Source organism: Emys orbicularis, chromosome 5 (genome assembly GCF_028017835.1).
Source record: "Emys orbicularis isolate rEmyOrb1 chromosome 5, rEmyOrb1.hap1, whole genome shotgun sequence".
NCBI classification, from domain to species: domain Eukaryota; kingdom Metazoa; phylum Chordata; order Testudines; family Emydidae; genus Emys; species Emys orbicularis.
This window is the reverse complement of record NC_088687.1, coordinates 76,373,419-76,398,012: the sequence shown is the minus strand read 5'-3', so window position 1 is coordinate 76,398,012 and position 24,594 is coordinate 76,373,419. Positions and strand designations below refer to the sequence as shown.

General features: G+C 42.3%; 1 protein-coding gene across 2 annotated transcripts in view; it reads left to right on the top strand.

Moving 5' to 3' along the window:
• GLRA3 (glycine receptor alpha 3) overlaps nucleotides 1–24,594 on the top strand; it is a 139,156-nt gene that overhangs the window by 95,307 nt on the left and 19,255 nt on the right. For both annotated transcript variants that reach the window (XM_065405178.1, XM_065405179.1), the window contains one exon: nucleotides 12,069–12,206. In XM_065405178.1, the coding sequence (XP_065261250.1) occupies nucleotides 12,069–12,206 (138 nt within the window). The remainder of the gene's footprint in view (nucleotides 1–12,068; nucleotides 12,207–24,594) is intronic.

Sequence of the window (24,594 nt, the reverse complement as noted above, 5' to 3'; positions counted from 1 at the left end):
AAGTCTGCTTTCCCCTCAGTCACGCATGCAACTCAGACACATTGTTAGATATTTGTTGGGTGTTAACACATACTAAACTTCCTCTGACTGTAGCCTGAACAGATATTCTTTATGTAGCTTGCTGTAAATAATTCCCAGAAGGCTTTAAGCGACTCTCATTGTGAAAGTATTTGTAACTTTTAGAATAAAAGTAGTTACTACTTTTTAACTTTTGTGATTACAGTATAGGAGAGGTAAGAAATTGAAATTCTATTAAAGTATTTCTGATGTAGTAATTGGGAAAATATGAAATTCATTTTAGCTTTTAATCAGTAAAAGTTATTATATAGAGAGTAATCCCATTTGGAAGCATATATTATGGTGAAGAGAGACAAGCATGATATTGTTGTCCCTTTGGCCCGAGGAGCTAGCCAATATTCACGGCCTTACAGGGTAGGAGGAGAAAATGTTAATATGAATCAGGTATTTCTTTGGTGTAATCTTGTTTATTTGCAAAGAACGTACACAATGTCCTGTTTCCCTGAGCACAGTAGAAACAAACAGCCTGGAGTTTCCTTTCTCCAAAATCCCCCTGTGCCCCTGCAGCGAGCCCTGTACGCAAGAAGCTCCATATCTCAGCCTTCTCTCAAGGTTTCTTCTCCAGGCTTTCTCCTCTTAACACCCACAGCCTGCAAACCATACTCCGAGTCCCTGCATTTTCAGTCAGGGAAATTCCTGTTAAACTGCCTGGAATAGTTCCACTTAAGTCTAGCAATGTGGGATAAGGAATAGCCTCCATTGTTTCCAGCTGTCTCGCTACATAAAAGGGCTTAATTATTTCTTCCTTTTAGTTTGAAAGAATGCTTTAGCAAGGTCTGTGATTATCTTTGGATCAAAGATTCACTTGATGGAATCCATTAGAACCTTCCAGCATAACAAATTTATTTGAGTTACTTCCTGATTTTTCTTAAGACCAACAATAAATATGATATTTGTCAAATTGTCACACTAAAAAAGGAAGTAAAGATATCCTGTTGACACAGTGGCAGAATATCATGCTGCAGTACAGGAAAAGCAGATACATGTGTAGTTTGCAGATCTGTGTCCTGCAAAGCTGGAATAAAAGCACATGGAGATAGCAATGGAAGTAGCATGCTTAGTGTCCATAAAGAATGAGGATACTATGTACTTAGGTACTGTTCTAAAGCCCACTGAAGTCTATGGAAAGACTCCTATTGATTTGAGAGGGATTTGGATCTGGCTCTTACTGTACTCTGCAGATAATCCATACCAATAATATGCTCTCCAGAAGACAGTTGTTCAACTTGTCCATCCAGTCACAAATAAGATGGTGGCTTAGAAGCTATAAGAGAACTAGGACACGTAATTAGTCAAGAGTTGGGGGAGGAGATTTCCCTAGGGGAAGTGAGTTAAACTCAAAATTCATCCCTGCATCAGTTGCCATTTAAAAAAAAAAGTGCAAGAAAGGGAGGATGGAGACCCAATGTATTTTTGGCCAGATATCAATGTGAGAGATAATGCTGGTGAGACAAGCATTAATGCCTATGCAATTTTACCCTTTCTGGAGAAGGTAAAACAAATATAATAGCATGGCTCCTGGACAAACTTTGCTGGCAGATATGACACTGAGCTTGAAGAGCAATGCAGAAGAAGTGGCTCATTGCAGTGCCACCATGTTTGGGAATTAGTTTCCTTGCAGATGCTCAGATGCCTAGGTTGTATCAACTTCCCTATCTGCATATTTGTGTATGTTCGGGAACTTCTCAAGATCCCTTCTAGAGCTAGGTAAAACTTGGTTTTCTCATCCCTCACACGTTCTTGAGATTTTAGAAATTTTCCTTTCCTGGCTTGGGATAAATATGAGACCATCCCAGAATAGCTAATAGCCCAGTGGTTAGTGCATTCACCAGGGCACTATATAATTCAGATGATGATTTGAGCATGGGCCCCCACTCCCCACTTCCCAGACCAGCAGTGTCCTAGTCACTGTTCTGTTGGCTATCCTGGGGTCAGGGTTTCACTCTCTGTGTGTATTTAAATAAAAAACTTCAAAACAAAACTCCAAAATTACAGTCACAATGAGGACAAATCATGGATACAAAAAGAGACCAGCCAAACTCACCCCACCCCAGACTCTTTGTTCTCAAAAGTAAAAGGTCAATTTGGAATCCTAGCCCCACCGCCATGCTGACCACCACTCCACCAAACTCATTTGTTTTTTTTTCTCTGCCATTGCCAGCAATCGAATGAGTGCACAAATAGTGTGGGCTAGAGGTTCAAGTGAGTTGTTCTGTGCCTAAAATCAGCTGAACAGCAGCTTTGAGACAGAGTATAAAACCTCTGCATTAACAACTGCCAGCTTCTCAAAGAAAATATGCTGCAAATGTCTGACCTTCCTTATCAAGAAAGATGCCGAATCCTATGGTGCGTGAAAACGTCCAAGAGCCAGTTCATAAGTCTGGCCGCACAACAGTGGGACTTGTAGCTTTGCAAGCATCAGCTCCCAGCTGTGGACAATAAAGGAGCAGAATAATAAAATGTGTTCCATTGTCTCCTCTGATCCAGAGCAGGCTTCCTGGCAGCAGCCTTTATCTGCGTTTCCCTTGAAAGTTACCTCGGACATACCAAGTACCATGAAATATCAGCCACTGTGAAGGGAACTCTTATTTCAAAGGTACAGCAATCACTCACTGAGACAGTCTTCTGGACAATTCAGTAGTACTGCCAAATGGTATTCTGAAAATTATTCCTTAAGAACCCCTTGGCATAATGCTCTACTTAACTACGAGTCACCAGGCTGGAATGCTGTTGCCTGAATTTGCCAATAGTCAGAAGATACATCTTAATGCAAGTTGTATGCAAGAGGGAGCCTGCAGGGCTGTTGCAGGAAAAAAAATATGTTTTTTATGGGCTGCATCCCTTTTTCCCCTACCAGTTACCCCATTTCTTTACCTGTGACATTTCCCACGAATGCTCGAAAAGAAGTGGCTATTTCCTATCTCACCACATGAACCCTATGAAAATTTAAAAAACAAAAACACCAACATCAAGAAATCATCAGAGAATACCATCCTCTACCCTTCTTTTAACTGGTATGTAGACTATGCATCTCTTCACTAGGTTACATTTATTGCCCCAGAGCATCTTAAAAAAAACAACCCTGTCAATTTGACCTACCATTTTCTAGGACTGGATAGACACATGCCATGTAAATACAAAGACATAACAGAAATGTTTTACTTATCACCACCCTTTCTGCCAACATCAGGGTCTATCTCTCCCATTTCATCACCTTAACCTGGATGGAGGCAAACCTCTTCTCCCAGTTCAACTCAGCAACTGAATCACCACAGAAGATTAGGCCTAAAATATCTATAACCCCAGGGCTCATAATTTGCAACTCCTCTGGACGAGCAAAAGAGCACCTCAAAATCCTCACCCACAGAGCCTTGTTCTTCACTACTCCAGCTGCTAAATGTTTAAGATGTCAAAAAGTCCGTACCTTTTGTACTGCCTGGAACCACTGTGACATCATCCATGGGTGAAAATAGTCATTCACAGAGTAAAAGTCATCTCCCCCTTAATCCATGTATTTAAGACCTGAAACCCCTGATATCACAGGCTGCCCACAATAAAGGACCCAAAGAAAAAGAATATAACAATGGACTCAAAGGACAATCTTGCCTTACCCCAGTATGTATCTGTATAGCCTCTATTCTTTACCCATTTACGAAAGGAATACATAGTGCATGAAATCTGTACAAAATCTGTAGCCAATTAAGAATCTGTGAGGGAATACCAGACTGAGACAGGACCAATCATAAGTAAGGCAGTTTCACTCTATCAAAAGCTTTGGCCTGATTCAAGGCCAACACATAACCCTACCATTCTCACAGTCACCATGTTCACCCATTTTCAAATACATCCCACAATTTACACAAGATCTGCCATTGTATGACTTTCAACTGCATTAGACTGACTGGATTGCAATAATTTCCCTGCTATTTTCCCCTCCCTCTTGGCTTGAATGGAAGTCAAAATTTTATAATCCATGTTCAAAAGAGGAATAGGCCTCAAATTCCAGATAGCTGAAGATCCCCTTTTTTTGGAAGAAAACAAACAAAGAAACAAACCAACCAACCCTTTCCTCAGCTTCTGACTCTGATGGTAACATAGATGGTAATACAATGATACCTCACACTAAAATAACAGAAACCAGTAATAATACCCTTCCCAGCCACAGTTCTCATACTGCTTAAGTATAAAACAGTAACCCTGTACCATCATAAGTATCAGTCCCTATGAATCAAAGAAGGTCACCTTCTTGTTAACTGGTTCATTATTCTCAACGAGAGGGCCTCCTGAGTCCCCAGATCCTGATCCCAACTCTAATGGTTCTTTCTCAAGTTAATCAAACTCTATAACCTTTGCCTTCTTTTCCCCCAATAAATGCATTTGTAACATCTTTTTCTGCTCTTCCTTGTCTGCAACAACGCCTAATACAGAAAAACGGTTATCTGTTGGAACAGATAATGCTGTGTGATTCAGATAGTGGTGGCCACCTTCACTCTCCTTGGATCCCCTCATTCCCAGTCTGATTTCAAGAAAAACTCTCCCATTTCTGAAGCACAGCACATCAAAATCTGCTCCCCAACAATAGAGTCTGCCATACATGTAGCCTGCCAATTCCTCCCAGGTAACTGGGATTCCTAAAAAAAAAAAAAAAAACAATTATGCATGTGGATGTTCCTTCCACAGTTTCTCTTTTCCCCTCCCTGTCTCTGACTGCCTGCCCCACATTACCAGTGTTCATGTCCCCATCTGTGTCATCCTGACTCTTAATGGTTCCCACTCTCTCATTTCTTCCCAGTCCTGTATCAGTAAACAAGGCAAGTCCTTCCCCCAAAAGCAGAAAGGCCCTACCACTTCAAATGGGGCCTTCATTAATCTTTGCAGGGCTGCTTGGAATCCTCTGATGGTTGGCCCCGGGAAAGATACTTGTGAGACTGGGAATGATGTCTTCCCCTATTGTGCCAGGCCTCCGGGAACTACCACTTTTCCCACACATATTGCATCTAATGAAGTCCCTGCAGTCCTCAGTCTTGTGTGCATTAGAATCACAGCGTATGCACTTCCTCACACCACAGCCCACACTAAAATGCTCTGTAGAGCCACAGGTAAAACAAGTGTTTGGCTATCCAGGATAGCCCTATTCAGAACCTAAGTAAAATATATTGGAGAGATGTTTCACTGTATTATTTACCTGGAAAAGTTCAGTGATGCCTTTAAAATTCACCATTCCAAACCCTAAATTGATCAGAAGCTTTACCTGGAGGCTGTAACACTTTAGCATATTGTGAAACCCAGCGCAGAACATCTGCAAAATGTATATTTTCATTGCAGAAGTGTCACAGGCTTAATAGCAGGTTGGAATAAAGAAACATCTACTATGCCATCCCATTCCCTACACCTCTTCCTAATTCCAAACCATTCCCAGAAAAATTCCATTTCACTGTAGGACTAAAAACTGACATCAAAATTCTCTGTTACCTGGCAGGTGTATCACAGCTTTCAGTTGTGCCGTCAAGAATCCTAAAGATTTTAACAAGAGAGTCCCAACAACAAAATTCCAAGCAGCACATGTGTCTATTTCCCCTGTGTAGTACAACTGAATCACATATCTGTGCCAATGCATCCTAGGATAATGCTTCCATTGGGAGGAGTCTTACCCAGAAGATCAAGCCTCGTCAGCTGTGACTGCTGCATAGGACTTCTTCCTAGGTGACCTCTCAGAAGATCCAGGGCTGGAAATAGACACTTCAAGTCCTCCTTGTTTGTCACTATTTCTTCAATTGCTCGCTCATGACAGATCTTTGTGCCCCTGTATCAGCACTGGGACTCCTCTTTGTTTTGAAGAAAAACAAAAGACGCCACTTTAGATTCTTAAATATATATATATATATATATATATATATATATATATATATATATATATATATATATATATATAGTAATAGCAGTAGCAGTAGCAGATGGGCCATATGCCATTGTAGGCAACCTCACATTCCATCCCCTCCATAAACTTATCAAGCTTAGTCTTGAAACAAGTTAGGTTTTTTTGCCCAGACTGCTTCCCTTGGAAGGCTATTCCAGAGCTTCACTCTTTTGATGGTTAGAAGCCTTTGTCTAATTTCAAGCCCAAAGTTGTTGATGGCCTGTTTAAACACATTTGTTGTTGTGCCAATATGGGCCCTTAAATAACTCCTATTCATAGACAGTGCACGACTCCTGTATAGCAGGTAGTTCTGTGTACTTTTAAAATACGTCTTTATTGAAATGAGCATACAAAGTGCATTATAGGGATTCCTGCTCTGTTGCCATATCTAGTGGGATTTCTAATTTTTTAAATTATTATTACAAACATTGGCTCCAATCAGAAAACACATGCACATGAGTCACATTAATTATGTGTTTCAGAGTAGCAGCCGTGTTAGTCTGTATCCGTAAAAAGAAGAAGAGTACTTGTGGCACCTTAGAGACTAACATCTCTGCCATGTACATTGGCCAAACTGGACAGTCTCTACGCAAAAGAATGGAAGAGGTGGAGTGGGGGCAGGGCCAGTATGTGTGTGTATATATATCTCCTCAATATATGTTCCATTCTATGCATCCGAAGAAGTGGGATGTAGCCCACGAAAGCTTATGCTCAAATAAATTTGTTAGTCTCTAAGGTGCCACAAGTACTCCTATTCTTTTAATTATGTGATTAGTCTCATTAGATATCACTGGGTTGAGTTCACTCAGGTTCTTCAAGGTACTCAGATATGTAAATGTTTATAGAATTAGGGACTATGTTTATAAAATAGATCTCACACAGTAACTACAGTTGTTTCTAACTACATATCGGGTTTTATTTCATACACCACACCCAATACTATGGCGTCGGAGTTCTTAAACTGAGTGCTATTATACTACACTGTGACAATTTCTGACATTTTAATGGCAACTGCTAGGTCTATGATATAGTTATATCACAAATTAAAAAGAATAATCCCTCCCTAATTAGCTCACATCCAGTACACACAGCCTAGTCACCATCATTGTGCTCTAGTTCCTTTGTCATTTCAGCAACTCTTTACAAAATGCACCAACACTCAAGAATATTTTTCGGGCAGTGGTATCATGGAAACTCAGCTATCCCCTACATTACTATTCCTTCTGCAAGGAATTCTGAGACAAAAAGGATTTAGGTGTTTTTAGCTCCCTAATATTCAAAATGCTGTTGCACAATCCTCTTTCTGGAGTTTGGATTTTTTCTTGTACAGTTGATTTACTCTTACAAATGGATTGCATATTTTCTGCTTCATCTCCACAAATAACACCAGATCCTCCTGTCACTATTCCTGCCTCCCCTTTCTCCAGGGGTGAAAGTAACTACATACACTTACCGGTACGGGGCCGCAGCCAGGGCCAGCTCCCAGAAGGGGAGGGGCCTCGGGCGGAAGGGGCTGGGCTGAGTGTAAGCATCCCCCAGCCAACCCTCCCAGGCCGCCTGGCCTGCGCTGCCCTGGGCTGCAGTGGCGATTTAAAGGGCCAGAGCCCCGGGCAGTTGCTCCCTTTGCCCCCCCTACCGCCTATCGGTGGCCGAGGGGGCAAAAAGGGCAGGGACGTTAAAGCGCTGCAGGGTCCTTTGCCATGGCAGTGCTTTAACGTTGCTGTGCCCCCCCACCCCCGTCAGTGGCCCTGCTGGTAGGGCCGCCAATGTGGGGGGGGGGCAGCAACATTAAAGCGCTGCCGCTGCAAAGGACTGTCCTTAAAGCGCTGCCCCTTTTGTCTCCCCTGTCTGTGGCCCTGCCGGTACGGACCCTACCAGCAGGGCTGCCGATGGGGGAGGCAAAAGGGGCAGGGACATTAAAGCAGTGGGCTGCATACGGGCCGGTGCGGGTTCTTACCGGTACGCTGTACCGGTCCATACCGGCTCACTTTCACCCCTGCCTTTCTCTCAGGTTCAGAGCTACACTGGACTAGAAATAACTACCTAGCAAATGGGAATTTCTGAAGGAAATAAAATAAAAGAAAAGAAAACAGAAAAGTCCAGTTTATTTAGGTCACAGTTCAGGACACCTGCACCTGTATGCCCCCTCTATGGTTTACCAAGGGTACCCTTTCTAAGGCTTCTGGCACCCCAGTGATCACCTATCTTGAATGGAGATACATGTCTCTCTCTCCCTCCTGACCAGGGTATGTCCAGACTGGACAGTTCCAGGCTGCACTGTAAATTCCCCAGCAAGTGAGACTGCCTGAGCAGCCTGCTTTGCTTTTCTCCTCAGAGGCTATAAATAGAATAATTGTTCACAGTTATAAGTTGCCAGCTTTTCCTAAGCAAGCACATTCACTCTTAAGGTGAAAGTATTACAGAGAAAACATTAAAAACAATAAAAACCTACATGCACGTTAATAAGCTTACCAGAGATCATTCCAATTGCAACAAGGACTCTGGTAGGAGTCAGTCCTTCAAACCCCACCAAGGGTTTTTTCTGTGGTCACAAGTTAAAAGCTATTAGCTCAGAATTGTCACACCCATGATTCTCTGAGTCACTCCTTTATACAGTTTGGGCCTCTGGTCTTTTCCTCACATAACAAGTGGGCAGCAGACAAAAATCCCCTCCTGATGGCAAAGTTTCAAAAGGCTGAGATCTTGAATAACCAGGGGGATACATTTGCATTTTAATACAGTGAACTCATAAGATACTTAAACGTAATTCAGTAAGGTTTTCCAGTATATTGCAGGAAATTCCCATATCTGTCACAATTTATTTTTGATTTTAGCAAATAGGAAATATGTTGTCAACAACACAAGGGCATCTGCCAAACTGTACACTGCTCACTGGCCAAAATTCAAAACTGATTTTAACCTTAACTCAGAGGACCAAATTTAGAGGCAATGAGTAAAAAGGGTATAAGTTACACAGTAGTAAAGGATCTAGTCTAGATAAGAGGTAGGAAGACTGTGTATATTCCATCATTTTAGATTCCTTTACATGAATTTAGATTCACCTCTGCATTTGGCCTTTTGCACTTTGATATATAATTTATCTTATAAATATAATGCTATAAAACTATATTTGTAATATTGGAAAAAGCCAAAGCTATATTATTTGTATATTTAAACAGAAAAACTATGGTTAAAAATATTATATCAAAACTTAAAATATTAACAATTTATGCTAAACATACTGTATAATATAAAAATAGGTGGCCAAGGTAGATAGTAATTAAAAACATGCATTATAAATGAATTTGATTTAGTGAAATACATTTTGACACAGCAGTTGTTTCTTGTCAGTTCAATGACTTTTCCTCTGGGGATATTTCTCCTAGCTATAATGTACGTGCTTCAAATGATAATCTGTTTATACACAGAGATGTTTTTTGTCTGAATGCATGCAAAGTTTTATAGGAGCTACAGTTTTGAGGTTTCATAGTTTCGAGCCATCAATGGTGGATTTTAAAGCTGGTTATGTTACAGAATGTCATGTGTGGTAAACAAGACAGAAAAATAAGAGTTTAATCACAAATGTAATGTAGAAATAAAATGAACTCTATGACACGAGGTCTAATCTTAACTATGGGTAGGTAATGCGTCTACTTCAAATAAAATTGTGGTCTCTTCTTCAACACGCTCCTCGAACCCCTCAAAGAAAACAGTTAATCAAATAATTGTGACATGGAGTGTTTGTGGAGAATTTGTATACAATGCTGCCCAAGGGAAACATGAGGAACAGTTGGGGGCACGGAAGTGTTGAGAATTATGCCAAACTGTGTTAAAAGGAGTTAACTGATGTGATGTATGAACACAGTCTGGTTAGAGTACACAAGAAGTGGTTTGTCTCAGACATTTCTTTCAGCTGCTAACTCAGACTTTCAGTATATTATGTTTAAGTATGTATATCTAAACATTGCTCAGACAAGTAGTAATTAGGTCACTGAATGGTGAAGGAGACAAAGCCCATGGATTTTCTCACACATCAGGAAGTAATTACAAAAATTTCCTTGACTGAGACTCAGAAGATTTCAATGTTTGGGAGAGAAGGGTTACCTGGAAGAAAATTTTGAACATGTATTGTAAGACTAAAAGAGCTTTCCAGTTCTCCGTGGTTGATGTGAACAGTCTGTTGTCTTTCTTGCATCTGATTAAGTCAACATACTAAAAAGGCTAAGAAACTTTTAAAAGTAGAGATGGGCTGAAGCCACATAATTCAGATGCAAGTAGGTGTTCAAAGTCCATTAAGTCCCTGGTGGTTCAGTCCATCATAATGAAAGGAGCCACTTGTGAAATTTGGATCTGGGTTCCAATTTCCATTTTCCTATTGTTCAAGGCGGTTAGGTTTTGGGAAAGGCTACTCTCCAACACTGAGTTTGGGTGGGAAGGAGGGAGTTAGCATGCAGAGTTCAAAACCATGAGAACTCCATCAGCTCCTTAGAAGGAAATTTAGAGAACAATTCAGCATTGTGCAGGGGAGGTATGTTGGAGGGTTCAGTTCTCTGGATGGAAATCCCAGCTGGAATTCTAGCAGTATCAGAGGTGCCGACTCCGTGGGTGCTCTGGGGCTGGGGCACCCACGGGGAAAAATTAGTGGGTGCTCAGCACCCACTGGCAGCCAAGCTCCCCTTACCTCCCCCCGCCCCGAGTGCGCCGCATCCCCGCTCCTCCGCCTACCTCCCAGTGCTTCCCCCCGCCTCTGCCAAACAGCTGTTTGGAGGTGTGCTGGGAGGGAGGGGGAGGAGTGGGAACGTGGCGCGCTCAGGGGAGGAGGTGGGGAAGAGGCGGGGCAGGGATTTGGAGAAGAGATTGGAATATGGGCAGGGAGGGGGCGGAGACTTTGGGGAAGGGATTGGAATGGGGGTGGGGCAGGGCCACATGGAAGAGGTGGAGAGGGGCAGGGCCAGGTCGAGCACCCAGGGGAAAGCAAGGAAGCCGGTGCCTATGAGCAATATTCCTTCTAGCTGAAGCAGTAACTACTGCCCTCACAGAGGGTGTCACATGCTGATAGATTCATATCCAGCCAGTTCTGAAACAAGGGGTTGGAGGGGAGGGAGAAATGAAAGGAACAGGTCCCCACACATACTTTGCACCTCCCCACTTACCTTCAGAAAGTTAACACCTGCAGTGCACAGAGAGAGTAGGGGCTGTTTACCCCCATGGGATTCCAGGCAGCTACTAGGCATGGTTTGTGTGTAGCTCCTTGTGCTCTCTCTCAACTTGGCCACCTGCTGACCAATCAGCCAGAATCTGGCCCTGGGTTAATATTTCCACTGTCTGGCCATGACACGGATTGTTATACCACTGATTCTGTGTAAACAGCTACTTGGACTGACTTATACAGTAATCTTCCTAAAGCTACAATTATGATACACATGGTGTTTTTTTGTTTGTTTTTTAACATAGAGCTGTGGGGATAGGAAGGCAGGCATGTAGGAACATTATCACAGTCTGATAGTGATTTGGTAGTTAATCACAATAGTTTTTCTTCTGGTCTTGCACCTGCTTCAAAGAAAAAAATATCTTTTCAAGCCAACTATGGCCTTAGTCCTGGAAAGAGAACTGCTGGACTGCACCTGTATATTTTCACCTGATTGGGGCCTAAATTGTTTCAGAGCCACTTAGATCCAGAAAAAATAAAAGAGTGTATAAGGCACTATTTCAAAACTACACTACAACTTCACAAGATTTAAATCAATGGGCCTGTACTCTCCATAATAAACAGAGAGTGAGGTTTTCAAAAGCACCCAACAGAGTTAGTCATCCAACTTCCTTAGGCACTTTTGAAAATCTCCCTCTCAATCTATTTGGCCATATGTTTTTAGGGGGATCCACATAAATAACTGTCAGCCTAGATCTGCATGACCGAGATGAGTGCTGATCCCCTTTGGCTGACTGATATAGTGGAACCTGCTATTTTTCTCATCTCATATAATTTGTGTAGGACATTGGTATTTGGTGCATCACACGTATTTTAAAAACTTTGCAGTAGATTTATGGGTTGTTGTTCTGTTTGTTTTTCTAGTTGGATATACAATGAACGATCTCATTTTTGAATGGCAAGAAAAGGGAGCTGTACAGGTAGCAGAAGGGCTCACTCTGCCACAGTTTCTGTTGAAAGAAGAGAAAGATTTATGTTATTGCACCAAACATTACAATACAGGTAGGAGAGTTTATTAGTCCATTACAACTGGAAAGACAGCTGCTGCTATTTTCTGTTGTTTTAAATACATCATTTAATTCATCTGAAGGTTATAACACTACAAAACACACACAGAATACCATGCCCTTAAAGCAACAACATAATGAAACAAAACAGTTGCCTGATGGTTGAAAAGATTTCTAAATTTTATTATAAAAGTTTATTTAGGAAAGATAGACACCTGAAATACATTAGTTATGCAGAGATGGGTCAGCCAGTATGTCAGCCAGGCTTCATTGTTCTGCAAGTGACTATGAGGGCAGAGCCTTGCACCTGTGTGGAGCCGCATTAACTTCAGTGGGGCTTCACGTGGGCACAGGGGTCTTACTGCATAGAGTCCTTTGCAGCATTATGGCCTTATACTCCATCACCCCAAGAATTATTTGTGTCCCAGGAGTTAAATCTGTATATAGAAAATACTAGGCATTGCTTTTTCAATAATAAAAGTATAGAATAGTCATTCTTATTTATTCTTTGTCATTGTATAAAAATGTGACTGTCCAATTCTCAATCCACAAGTACCGTCTTTATTAAAAATACACATAGCAAAAGCTAAAAACCCCAGGATTCCACCCTCACTTTTTAAAAATTTCATTTAAATAAATAAATAAATAAATAAATAAAAACACCAATAAGGTTTGTCCAGTATATTGCAGGAAATTGCCATGTCACAATTTATTTTTGATTTTAACAAGTAGGAAATATGCTGTCAGCAGACTTTATTCCTCACCCTCACAAGTTCCAGCTTGTGTCCCTCGTCTGTACTCCTATAGACGATACCACTGTGCTTTTAGTAAATTAAGTATTATTGTTCTTGTTATTACTAATGGGGAAACTGGAAAAAAAGATAACCTGCTGAGGCCCAAATGTGGGATTCAATCGCCGACAAAGACTTCAAGTCTTTGAGGTCCACGCTAAAATTATTCATGCAGGAAAAACTATTGTGGGATTCAATTCCTTTAGTGGGGGGGGGGGGAGGGAGCCCTAACTTCTTTATTTGTGATGGAAATAATTTTCAACAATTAACGTGAGAGAACACCCAATTTGTGTGGGATGTAGTTAATTTTGGGAGATGAATCACGTCCTTTCAAATTATGGACTTCTGAGAAGTATGGCGCAAAATTAGGGTTAATATTTTGGGTCACCTAAATATGTTGACTGTTACTTAATGGTTCCTTGGAGGAAGGGGTGTAGTGGGGGCAGGCCTGGGGCGGGGGTCGAGCACACACACACACACACACCAGGTAGAGAGGAAGTTGATGCCTATCCATTCTAGACTGAGGAGCAGCCCATAGGCAACTGTGGGGAGACTGCATTACATCAGGAAGCATACTGTTCCCCAGCACAAGCAGAAACCGGGCAGCACAAAGATAACTTAAAAAGTCACCTTTGTGTCCACTCCCCCCAGGCTGTGCCTTCGGGACACACCTCTCAGGAGGTCCAGCTCATGGTCTAGCCTGGAAGCTTTATTTTGTTTTCCAGTCTTCACCATGGGGTTAATTCCATAAGACTGGAAGATTTTTTGTTTTTTGGAGGATGGGGGAGGTTGTTTTAGTCCTTACATCTTTGTCTTCCCTTTTCTACAGTGGGTATCACTGTTGTGTGGGCAATAATAGTCGCTGGCAAGAGAATGTAATAACCCGAGAGTTTCATTTCGATCCATTATGTTATGCTAATATGTGATCACTTATGTGCAGTTTGCACTTGAGGACTCATTGTTTATCTAGGGCACTCAATGTGAATCTGTGCACTGATACTCCATCAAAAACATATTATCAGGAAATCATTTTTGAAAACTAAAACCTCTCACTCAAGCATACATCAGAGTAGATTAAAAGGGTTATTAAAAAAAGATGCTTCACAACTGCAGATAGCATTTGTTAACTGCCCAGCTATCATTTCAATCTAGATGTAGTTACAACACAAGATATGAAGCTCTTTTCTGTGGGCTGGTCTACACTAAAAAGTTAGATCGAAGGAAGCCACCCTAAGTCGACCTGTTAATGTATGTGTCTACACTAACGGGTCCTTTGCGCCGACCTAAGTCGCTTCTAATGTCGACTTCTGTAATCCATTTCTGCGAGAGGCATAGTGAGAATTCGATTTTCATGGATCGACTGCGAGGTAGTGCAGACGCAGTGTTGTGCAATTCAACCTAATTGGCCTCCAGGTGGTGTCCCACAATGCTCATCTGTGACCACTCTGGAGATCAGTCTCAACTCTGCTGCACTGCAGCCAGGTACACAGGAAACAGCCCCTCCCCTGCTAAAGCCCCAGGAATTTTTGATTTCCCATTTCCTGTTTGATCAGCATTGGGAGCATGCCAGCTTGAGCACAGCTGATCATGGAGACTACATTCCCCAAACGTGCTCCAGCCTGGTCTGCACAAGAGCTGGTGGATCTTATCACTGTGTGGGGAGAAGAGTCTGTGCAGGCAGAGCTCCGATCCAGCAGAAGAAACGCTGACACCTATGCAAAGATTGCTTGTGGAATGGGGAGAAGGGCTACACGAGGGACACACAGCAGTGCCGTGTGAAAATAAAAGAACTTCGCCAAGCATACCAGAAGGCAAGGGAGGTAAATGTGATTCTCGGGGGTGACCCTACCAGCACCCCCACAAGCAACGTGGACACCTCACAAGTGTGTGAGTCTAAGGACAACAAGGAGGATGATATGGTGTAGGAGGAGGAGGAAGAGAATGGGAGACAGGTGAGTGGTGGATCCATTCTCCCCGAGAGCCAGGAAATATTTTTACCCTGGAGCCCTGTGGGTCACAGGACATCACGGTGGCCGACCATGATGCCAGGGAAGGCACCTCTGGTGAATATACAGTTACAATCAAAGTCCAGTTAAACTTTAGTGGGCACATACATTCGGTGGTATTGCATGTTTACTGTGAAGAAAAAGTGAGGTACTGTGGTTCTCTGCTTACAAGAGGCCGCTCCAGAAAAGACTGTTTATGTGAACTTGGATAGCCCGGGAATCCTCCATGGATAGCTCTAGGAAACTTTCATGGAGGTACTCTGCAATCCTTTGCAGAAGGTTTCTGGGCAGAGCAGTCTTACTTCTTCCACCAGGGTAGGACACTTTCCCATGCAACTCCTGAATAAATTCTGCTGGCATCATTGCAGTACACAGCATAGCAGGATAAGGACCAGGTCTATACCCAGACACTTGCAGCATCTCCTTCATTTCCACCTCTGTTACCCTCAGGAGACTGATATCACATAGGGTTGCCTAGGGGAAACGGGGGAAGTTCTCATTAAAAGTGCTCTTACAAGAAAAAAAGGGGGGGGCATATAGACCCACCCCACCCCCAGACATTCTGGATCGCCAAACCACACGGCCGCTAATGTGCCTTTACTGTGCTCAGCATGGGTCGGCAAGTAGTTTAAAGTGGCTGATAAGGGACTGTGGCCCCTCATGAGAGATTCTGCAATTTGGGAGTGAAAACGTTCCCCCCCACACTCCATTTGTAAACAATTTCTCGTGGTGCTATGGAGAAGGGCCATTGTTTGACTAGCTACCTCTGCTCCTGACATGAGCCTGCCATAAACGTCATTAAAAGTGTGGTCAACCATGACCAGGGTTGGGGCTACTCACCATGGCTGGAACAGCAAAACGGCACAGTGAATGGTTACGGATTCTGATTATGTTATGGCTTACACCTAGTGTAATAAGGGTTTTTTTTTATTTTATTTATGTACAACGGCTCCTTTATTTTTTCCCATGACTGACAGCTGGAAATGTGTCCTTTGGCATGTCATCAACATCTGAAAGCAGACTTTTGCTGATTAGAAGGAGGAGATAGAGAATGCGGGAGTACATGTTCACCATGATAATGAATGCCTCCGGGACAGCTGACACACAGCTGAGAGCATGGACGATTTCACTGTCCAAGAAGTTAGATATGGACATGGAGAGCAGGAAAGCTTCCAATGAGCAAGAGCGTGTGGCACAGGATGAGATGCTCTGTTTATGAGGGACCAAGCAGACATGTTGAGGCATCTGGTTGAACTGCAGGAACAGAAGGAGGGTAGAGTCCCTTTGCTGGCTGGTGGACAGCCAGCCAGCATCACCTGGTGCAGAATCACCCTCCCCCAAGTGTTCCCTGAGGCATGGGTGAAGAGTCCATTATCCCTTTCACTTAACTCAGGGGGAAGGTACAAGGAACAGAAGGCGCCCATTCGCAGACCTTTGATGGTCTGGAATGCGATGTTATGTTACACAGATGAAAATGTTTCTCCTGTTCCAACTTTACAACCCCTTTTCCCCAAGGTTACCTTTTTTTCTGTTGTCCCTCTTTACTTTGTTTGTTAAATAAAGTAAATGGATTCGAGAAATAAATGTTCTTTATTGAGTAGAAGCAGTGGGCTTGGGCAGGGGGTTGGCTTTACAGGGACAGTGATACAAGCCAGGTCAAGGTTTGGAAAAGCACAATGCAGACAAGCAGCTCACATTACTGTGACTTATTATTGAAACGGCTTTTCAAAGCCTTGCGGATACACAGCACCCCTTGCTGTGCTCTTCTTATCGCTCACGTGTCCGGCTGCTCAAAAACGGCTGCCATGCGATCCGGCTCAACTTCCCACCCCTGTGGAAAATTCCCCCCTTTTTTTCCCCACAGATATTATGGAACACACAGCAGGCAGCTATAACCATGAGGATTTTCTTTTCACTAAGGTCCAACCTTGTTTTAAACTTCTCCAGCACCCCTTTAAACAACCAAAGGCACATTCAATCACCATTCTGCACTTGCTCAGCCTATAGTTGAACCATTCCTTATTGCTGTCCAGACAGCCGGTGTATGGCTTCATGAGCCATGGGAGCAAGGGGTAAGCTGGGTCCCCCAGGATAACTATCGGCATCTCAACATCGTCAATGTTCATTTTGTGGTCTGGAAAGAAAGTCCCAGATTGACGCTTTTTGAACAGACCAGAGTTCCTAAAGATGTGCGCATCATGAACTTTTCCCGACCATCCTACATTGATGTCGGTGAAACGCTCCCTGTGATCCACCAGCACTTGCAACGCCATTGAAAAGTATTCCTTTCAGTTTATGTACTCTTTGGCAAGGTGGTCTGGTGCCAAGGTGGGGATATGCATGCCATCTATCGCCCTACCACAATTAGGAAACCCCGTCACGGCAAAACCATCCACTATGTCCTGCACATTTCCCAGACTCACTACCTTTCGTAGCAGAAGTTTATTAATGGCCCTGCACACTTGGAGCACAGGAGCTCCCACAGTTGATTTACTGACTCCAAATTGATTCCCCACTGACGGGTAATTGTCTGGCGTTGCAAGCTTCCAAATAGTGATTGCCACTCACTTCTCCACTGTCAGAGCAGCTCTCATTTTTGTGTTGCTGAACTGCAAGGTAGGGGAAAGCTCTGCACAAAGTTCCTGGAAGGTGGCCTTCCGCATTTGAAAGTTCTGCACCCACTGCTCGTCATCCTATACCTGCAAAACGATGCGGTCCTGCCAGTCAGTGCTTGTTTCACGGGACCAGAAATGGCGCTCAACAGAGTGTAGCTGCTCTGTGACTGCCAGCAGCAACTGTGAATTGTTTTTTTCAATGGCTTGCAGCAGGGCTGCTCGCAGGACATTGCTATGTTCTGTGCGGCGGACCCTACTTTGGCCCTGGAAATACTGCAGGAGAAGGCACGAGGTGTTTGAGATGCTCACAGCAAGAGTGCACAGCTGAGCAGGCTCCATGCTTCTGGGGTTATGGCATTTGTGCGGCAGTTTTAAGGCACAAAAAATGCTGGGTTGTTTTCCATTGAGCACAGTGCATCATAGAATTCCGAAGGAATGTCCCCATTCTCCCCTGCGACAATGTTTTGGTCCCATAAGGCATTGCACAAACTTCCCAAAACACACTGCAGCAAATTGCACTTTGGATAGCTACCCACGATGCACCTCTTTGTGCATCAATGCAGGCACTGCTAGTGAGGACGCACTCCATTGAGACAATGAGCATGGTGTGGCCACGCACAATTGACTTAACTAATTCAGAGGCTCATGGTTGAATTAGATAAAGTTGACTTAATGTGTAGACAAGCCCTGAGGTTTGCTGTAAATAACACAATCAGGAGACAGCTTGTGAGATGTATTAACATTAACTGCTGAAGTTTCAGCATGGTATGCGGAAGCAGACTTGTCCGAGTCTCCTGGGTGATCTATGTGTAATTGAAAATTTACCCCTCTAAGTACAGATAGTTCGGGACATTTGGAAACTTGTAACTGCTTCCAAATATAGGAACATAACAGTTCCAGCAACAGAACATAACAATGGCCAATCTCATCCTGTTTCCAACAGTGCTACCATCACTCAGCAACATCCCTGCTCACTCCCCTTTGGGTCCACATGGCACTGCTGCCAGCGATATCCAACATTCCCATTCATTGCTCCACAAAACATATGATACCAACAAAGGCATAATAACCAGAAAATCACTAGTTCAGTTCCCACCCACTTTTTGCAACCTACAGAGATGGTTTTGCTTTCCCCACATTACCTCATCCTACATACGCCACCTACAGCACATATGCCTCCTCCCTTCATGGTCACATAAAAACATGCAATCTTAATGCTGACCACAGACAACTACTGAAAAAAAATGAACAACACACACCATACTTCCTTATCACACTACCCAAATAGCACTACTACATACTACAAACAAAAATGTCCCCAAATTGTAAACCTTGAGTCATTACAAACTGTTTACACTTAAAACAATTCCTTCTATCCAATACGACTCTTAAACAACTTAAAATCTGCACTGCACATTCCAACCATCCATTTTAAGGCTATAAAACTGTTTATTATCTGAGCAATCAGAAAACATCAGGTTGCATGTTTTCCATGAAGGGAGACTGGCATGTGTTTTGTGAGTAGATGTGGGTAATGAAGTGTGATAAAGATGAAATCACAGTTGTAAATTGTAATGGGTAGGTGAAGACTTAATTAGTTCCCAGGCTTTTTTGTGGTTGCGTTGGTGGTGTATGTGTTTGAGTAACCTTAAATAATCCTTAATGAAGTTGTTTTACAGAAGTTGTTTTGTTTTCCTTATGAAATTTTCTGACGGGGGAGGAGGAGGAGGAGGAATGTTCTTAAGCAGCATTTCAGAAATGACAAGAACAGAATAACTCAAACAACCGTAGGTCATTCTGAGCAAAAAAGTATTTTTACTGACCACAGTAAACTCAGCTAACCCATTTGCCTAATAGTGACACTGATAACACTGCTCTACAGCCAAAATGCTTCTGAAATAAATGTAGTCAAACTTTACTAATTCTGGGTCACTGAGAACGAAAATGATGCTTAAAATTGTTGATTGGCTCTAGTTTTCAAGATATGCTATTGGGTCAGTATATACGACCCTTGACTTGGGAATGGCGGAGGATAAGTGAGTTATAAAGGGAAGGGATCTCAATTTAAACCAGAAATGACTAAAATACATCTTTGACTGGATCTATGAATAAATCTATGACTGGGTATGGACAGTACTTGCATTTTAGGCAAAACAATGAATGATGCAATCTGAAGCTGGTATTGCATCATAGATGATATGAATTGCATCATGTTATTCCTAGAAGTCATGGATGATGCAATCATAATGAAGCTTACATCACTCTGCTGAACAAATTGCCCTATATCAGCTCTAGAAATCATACAATGTCGTGCTCTCTTATTTGTCAGTGTTTGATTTTGCAAAGGGACACATTTCTGTTTAGCCAAAGTGAGCAGAGATGCCTCGTACTTGTGTGAACAGTGCAGATAACTTCTGCTATGTTTGTGATGAAGTGACTTTTGCATCACAAAAGCGCAGTATAACCACTATGGTTAAGAAAGCCTATCACCTTTATTTTGGCTGCAAAATTGGAGATGAGGACAAGAGGTGGGCCCCACACATATGCTGCAACACTTGTGCAACAAATCTTCGCCAGTGGTTGAACAGGAAAAGGAAATCTATGCCTTTTGCAGTGCCAATGATTTGGAGAGAGCCGACAGATCATACCAGCAATTGTTACTTCTGCATGGTGCCTCCAGTTGGGAAAGGTGTGTCAAAGAAGAAAAAGTGGACTGTGCATTATCCAAACATTCCATCAGCTATACGCCCAGTACCCCACGGAGAAGGACTGCCAGTTCCTGATGCACCAGAATCATTCTCACTTGAGTCAGATGAGGAAGAGGAAGAGGATGAAACTTCTGGTCCTGAACCATCGATGTCACAGGACCCACATTTTCTCCCATCCTCCTCCTCTGAACCACACCTCATAACACAAGGTGAACTGAATGACCTTGTCAGGGATTTGGAACTACCCAAGAGTAAGGCAGAGCTGTTGGGCTCCAGACTACAGCAGTGGAATCTCTTGGCAGGTGATGTTAGGGTTTCCATGTTCTGTGACCGTCAAAAGGATCTTGTCCCATTCTTCTTCATGGAAGGTGATCTTGTAGCCTGCAACAACATCGATGGTGTGATGGCAGCCCTCAACATCGTTCACGATCCAGATGAGTGGAGACTGTTCATTGATTCATCGAAGAAGAGTCTTAAAGCTGTTTTACTGCATAATGGCAATGTTTTGCCATCAATTCCAGTTGGGCATGCAGACAATATGAAGGAAACCTATGACAACATGAAACAACTTTTGAGCTGCCTAAACTATGACCAACATCAGTGGCAGCTTTGTGGCGATTTGAAGGTTGTTGCTCTCTTGCTTGGTCTGCAGACTGGATACACAAAGTACTGCTGTTTTCTCTGCGAATGGGATAGTCGTGCAAGAGATTCCCACTACCTCAAGAAAGATTGGCCACTCCGACAGTCATTGGAGCCTGGGAGGAAAAGTGTTCAGCATCCACCACTTGTTGAATCAAGGAAGATTTTGTTACCACCCTTACACATCAAGCTGGGTCTGATGAAGAACTTTGTCAACGCCATTGACAAAACACAAGCAGCTTTCAAGTACCTCCGTGGAAAATTTCCAAGGTTAAGTGAAGCTAAGATAAAGGAAGGTGTCTTTGTTGGTCCTCAGATTCGTGAACTTCTTCCAGATGATGCATCTGACCATGCACTGCATGGCAAGGAAAAGACGGCATGGAAAGCCTTCCAGTTAGTGGCAATAAATTTTCTCGGAAACAACAAGGCAGACAACTACAGGTTGTTGGTGGAAAACCTCCTCAAGGCATACAAAAGCCTTGGTTGCAACACGTCACTAAAGATACATTTTTTGCACTCTCATCTAGATTTTTTCCCACCGAACTGCGGAGCAGTGAGCGACGAGCACGGCGAGCGATTTCACCAGGACATTGCAACAATGGAGAAACGCTATCAGGGCAAATGGAGCCCATCAATGCTTGCAGACTATTGCTGGAAGTGACAAGAGATGCTCCATTTAATGAATACAAGAGACAAGCCAAGAAGCGCCGAGTAGACACTGAATAGGACTAAACTATGTACAGAATAGTTTTTTGCCTTTTGTTTCATAATAAATTTTATTTATATAACCCTTTTGCTGATTTTTAAAGTGTTACATAAACAGGACAGGTGAAATATTATCATGTAAAGCAACCATAAACACATGAAAAGACCTAGGTTTACAATTTATGATTAAAACTCTATCTACACAATATACATAGACATAAAATGTAAAAACTTAAATATCTTAGAAACAGTAGCCAATCAGTTGTTTTAATTGTCATATTTGAATTCAGCACATCAAAATACATAATAAATAGCACATTTTATCTCTGAAGCAGATGACTTCTCAAAAATTGTAGACCAGTGTAATGGCTCAGTGAAGAAAAAGTAAGAGCAACTGATCTTCTTTTGACAAAGGAGGATTGATGCCAGTCAGCAACTATCTGTTCATGGACCTTGGCTCATTTTGCCCCTACTTCCAAAAAACAAAACAACAAAAAACAGCACACACAAAAACAAAAAAACTGATTTCTGCTGGCTGGCTAGCTAGTAGAAAGAGAAATCAAACACCTGTATATCATTTGGACACAGCAGTACGTGTACCATCATTGATCCAACAACCACATGCCTGTTTCTTCACTGAGGATTTCTTGGTTAAATACAAACTCCAGATCATAAATAGGAGATTTTCAAAGGCACAAAGACCAGGCAGGAAGCCAACTGCCATTGATCTTTGTGCTTTTGATAATCTCCCCCTCTAGAAACACATTTTCCCTCCATTCTTCCTTCTTTCATATCCTGTTCTTTAAAGTGACTGGTTGCTTATTATGTTGATGCTGAAGCTGATGAGACGTTAATTAATACGAATGGCTGAACATTTTCCATTGAAAGTGTATTTTGATGAAATATTGGGTTTTCAGCTAAATAACATTTTCCATAGTATCTGCTTTGCATAGAAAATTTTGATTGTTTTTATCCAAAAATGAACAGTCAAAACCAACATATTTTGATTCTGAAAGTTGCTGCAGTGCCTCATGGGAGTCATAGTTTACGTACCTTATGCTTCCATTTCTCCTACATGGACCAAGCTCCCCAGCAGGACTTCATCTCCCATGATGCATTGTGGCCATACAACTGTCACTTTCTCTCACCAAGTGGGAAGATCATCATGCACCATGGAAGATGTAATCCAACCAGGGAGCCTTGCCCATAGAGGAGAATGGGAGCATGAGGTACCTAAACTATTGTTTCCTGAGGCAGCATTTTAGGATTGAAACATTTTGGTTTTTAGTTGAAATATTTCAGCTTTTAGTCAAAAAATGGGTTTCCAATTTTGGCCAAAACCTCAACATTTTCTGCCGGAAAAAAAGAAAGTATTTTCCAAACAGCTCTAAAATCAGACAAATCTGAAATAGAACTCTTTTGATTAATACAGCAATCCAGGTTCTCTGAAGGCATTTGGAGTCACTCGAGGCCCAGTTCTGGATTTAAGTTGTGCAGATTGGAAAGCCTTCTATTGACTTCAGTGGACTTTGTGAAAGCAGAGGAAAAATGATCTAATACATTTCAGCTGTGTACAATCATGCTATGGATGCCAGTATTAAACAAAGATTTGTTAGTACAAAGGTGAAACTTTACACCGTTTCAGTCATTAGAAGTAATGGCTATGAGGGCAGAATTGGGCCCCTCAGACTGTAAGCATAAAAAACTACAAAAGCAGATTGGGACGTGTGTATCCTATATCAGCTGAATACGCTGATCCGATTTAAAAGTATTCAGAATGTGACCAATCATGTAACGCTTTGAGAATTCCAATCTCATTTACTTTGAGGTTCCAGTGTGAGCTAAGTTGAGTGAGAAAAAAAACATCCTCATTTGAGAGTTTTTTCTCTAGGATGGTACTCCAGCCAAAGCTAAGTGTTGCAAAGCTGTAATTTTTGGATATTTCACATGTTGAAAAGTCAGGTACTCCATTGCTTATAAAACCACTCTCAAAACGTCTGACAGCAAGTAATGTGTAAATTAGTATTCTAACAAACCCACACATTTACAAATGCTATAGAGCTATCAACCCTGCCTCTACTTCACCAGCAATGACCGCTTTGACTACCCATTTGTCAAATTTTCTAACAAATACGTCTGTGCTTCCTCCCATGCTTCTCCCATGCTTCTCTCAGGCATGAGAGAAGCTCCCTGTAAAAGCCTTCAGAACCACTATATTAACCACTTTCAAGTCTCTTCTTAAACTCATTTATGCCATGATGCCTTCAAAACAACTGATGATATTTAGGAAGCTGGTGTCCTGTAGGCTTATTACATTAATCAGAATCATCTCACTGTTACCTGCGCTCCATCTGTCCACCTGCCATTTGTTTGTTGAATCCACCTGTTGTCTCTTGTCTTATATTTAGATTATAAGCTCTTTGAAGTGGCAAGCATCTTTTCTGTGGAAGTACCTATTTGTATAAATTCCCTTAGCAAACAGTTAACTCCTGACTCCAATATCAATAGCCAATAGCAGTGTCTTCCTCCTAGTTCCATTTGGTTTCATATTCCCCCCTCTCCCTTAGCATAATGAGTCACTTAGGCTCACTACTTTGCCAGCTGAGGTTTTTTGGTGGTGGGGTGGTTTTTTTTGGTTTGGTTTTTTTTTTGGTAAGTGCCTGCAATCGTGGTACTACCACAAGAGACCCTCATACTGCCATCACACTAACAGCCATTAGCATGTGTGAGTCATTACACTGACAGCATTCAGTAAATAAACATTACTAATATTAACATTCTGTGCTAGTTTCACAGTGGTTGGCGTGCATGGCCTCATTCTCTCAATATACACACATGCTCCCACCAGGGTATCCCAGCACTGATGCTGATAACAGTGAAATCCTGCCTCTCCATGTTAGTACTAGTGCTGATATTACA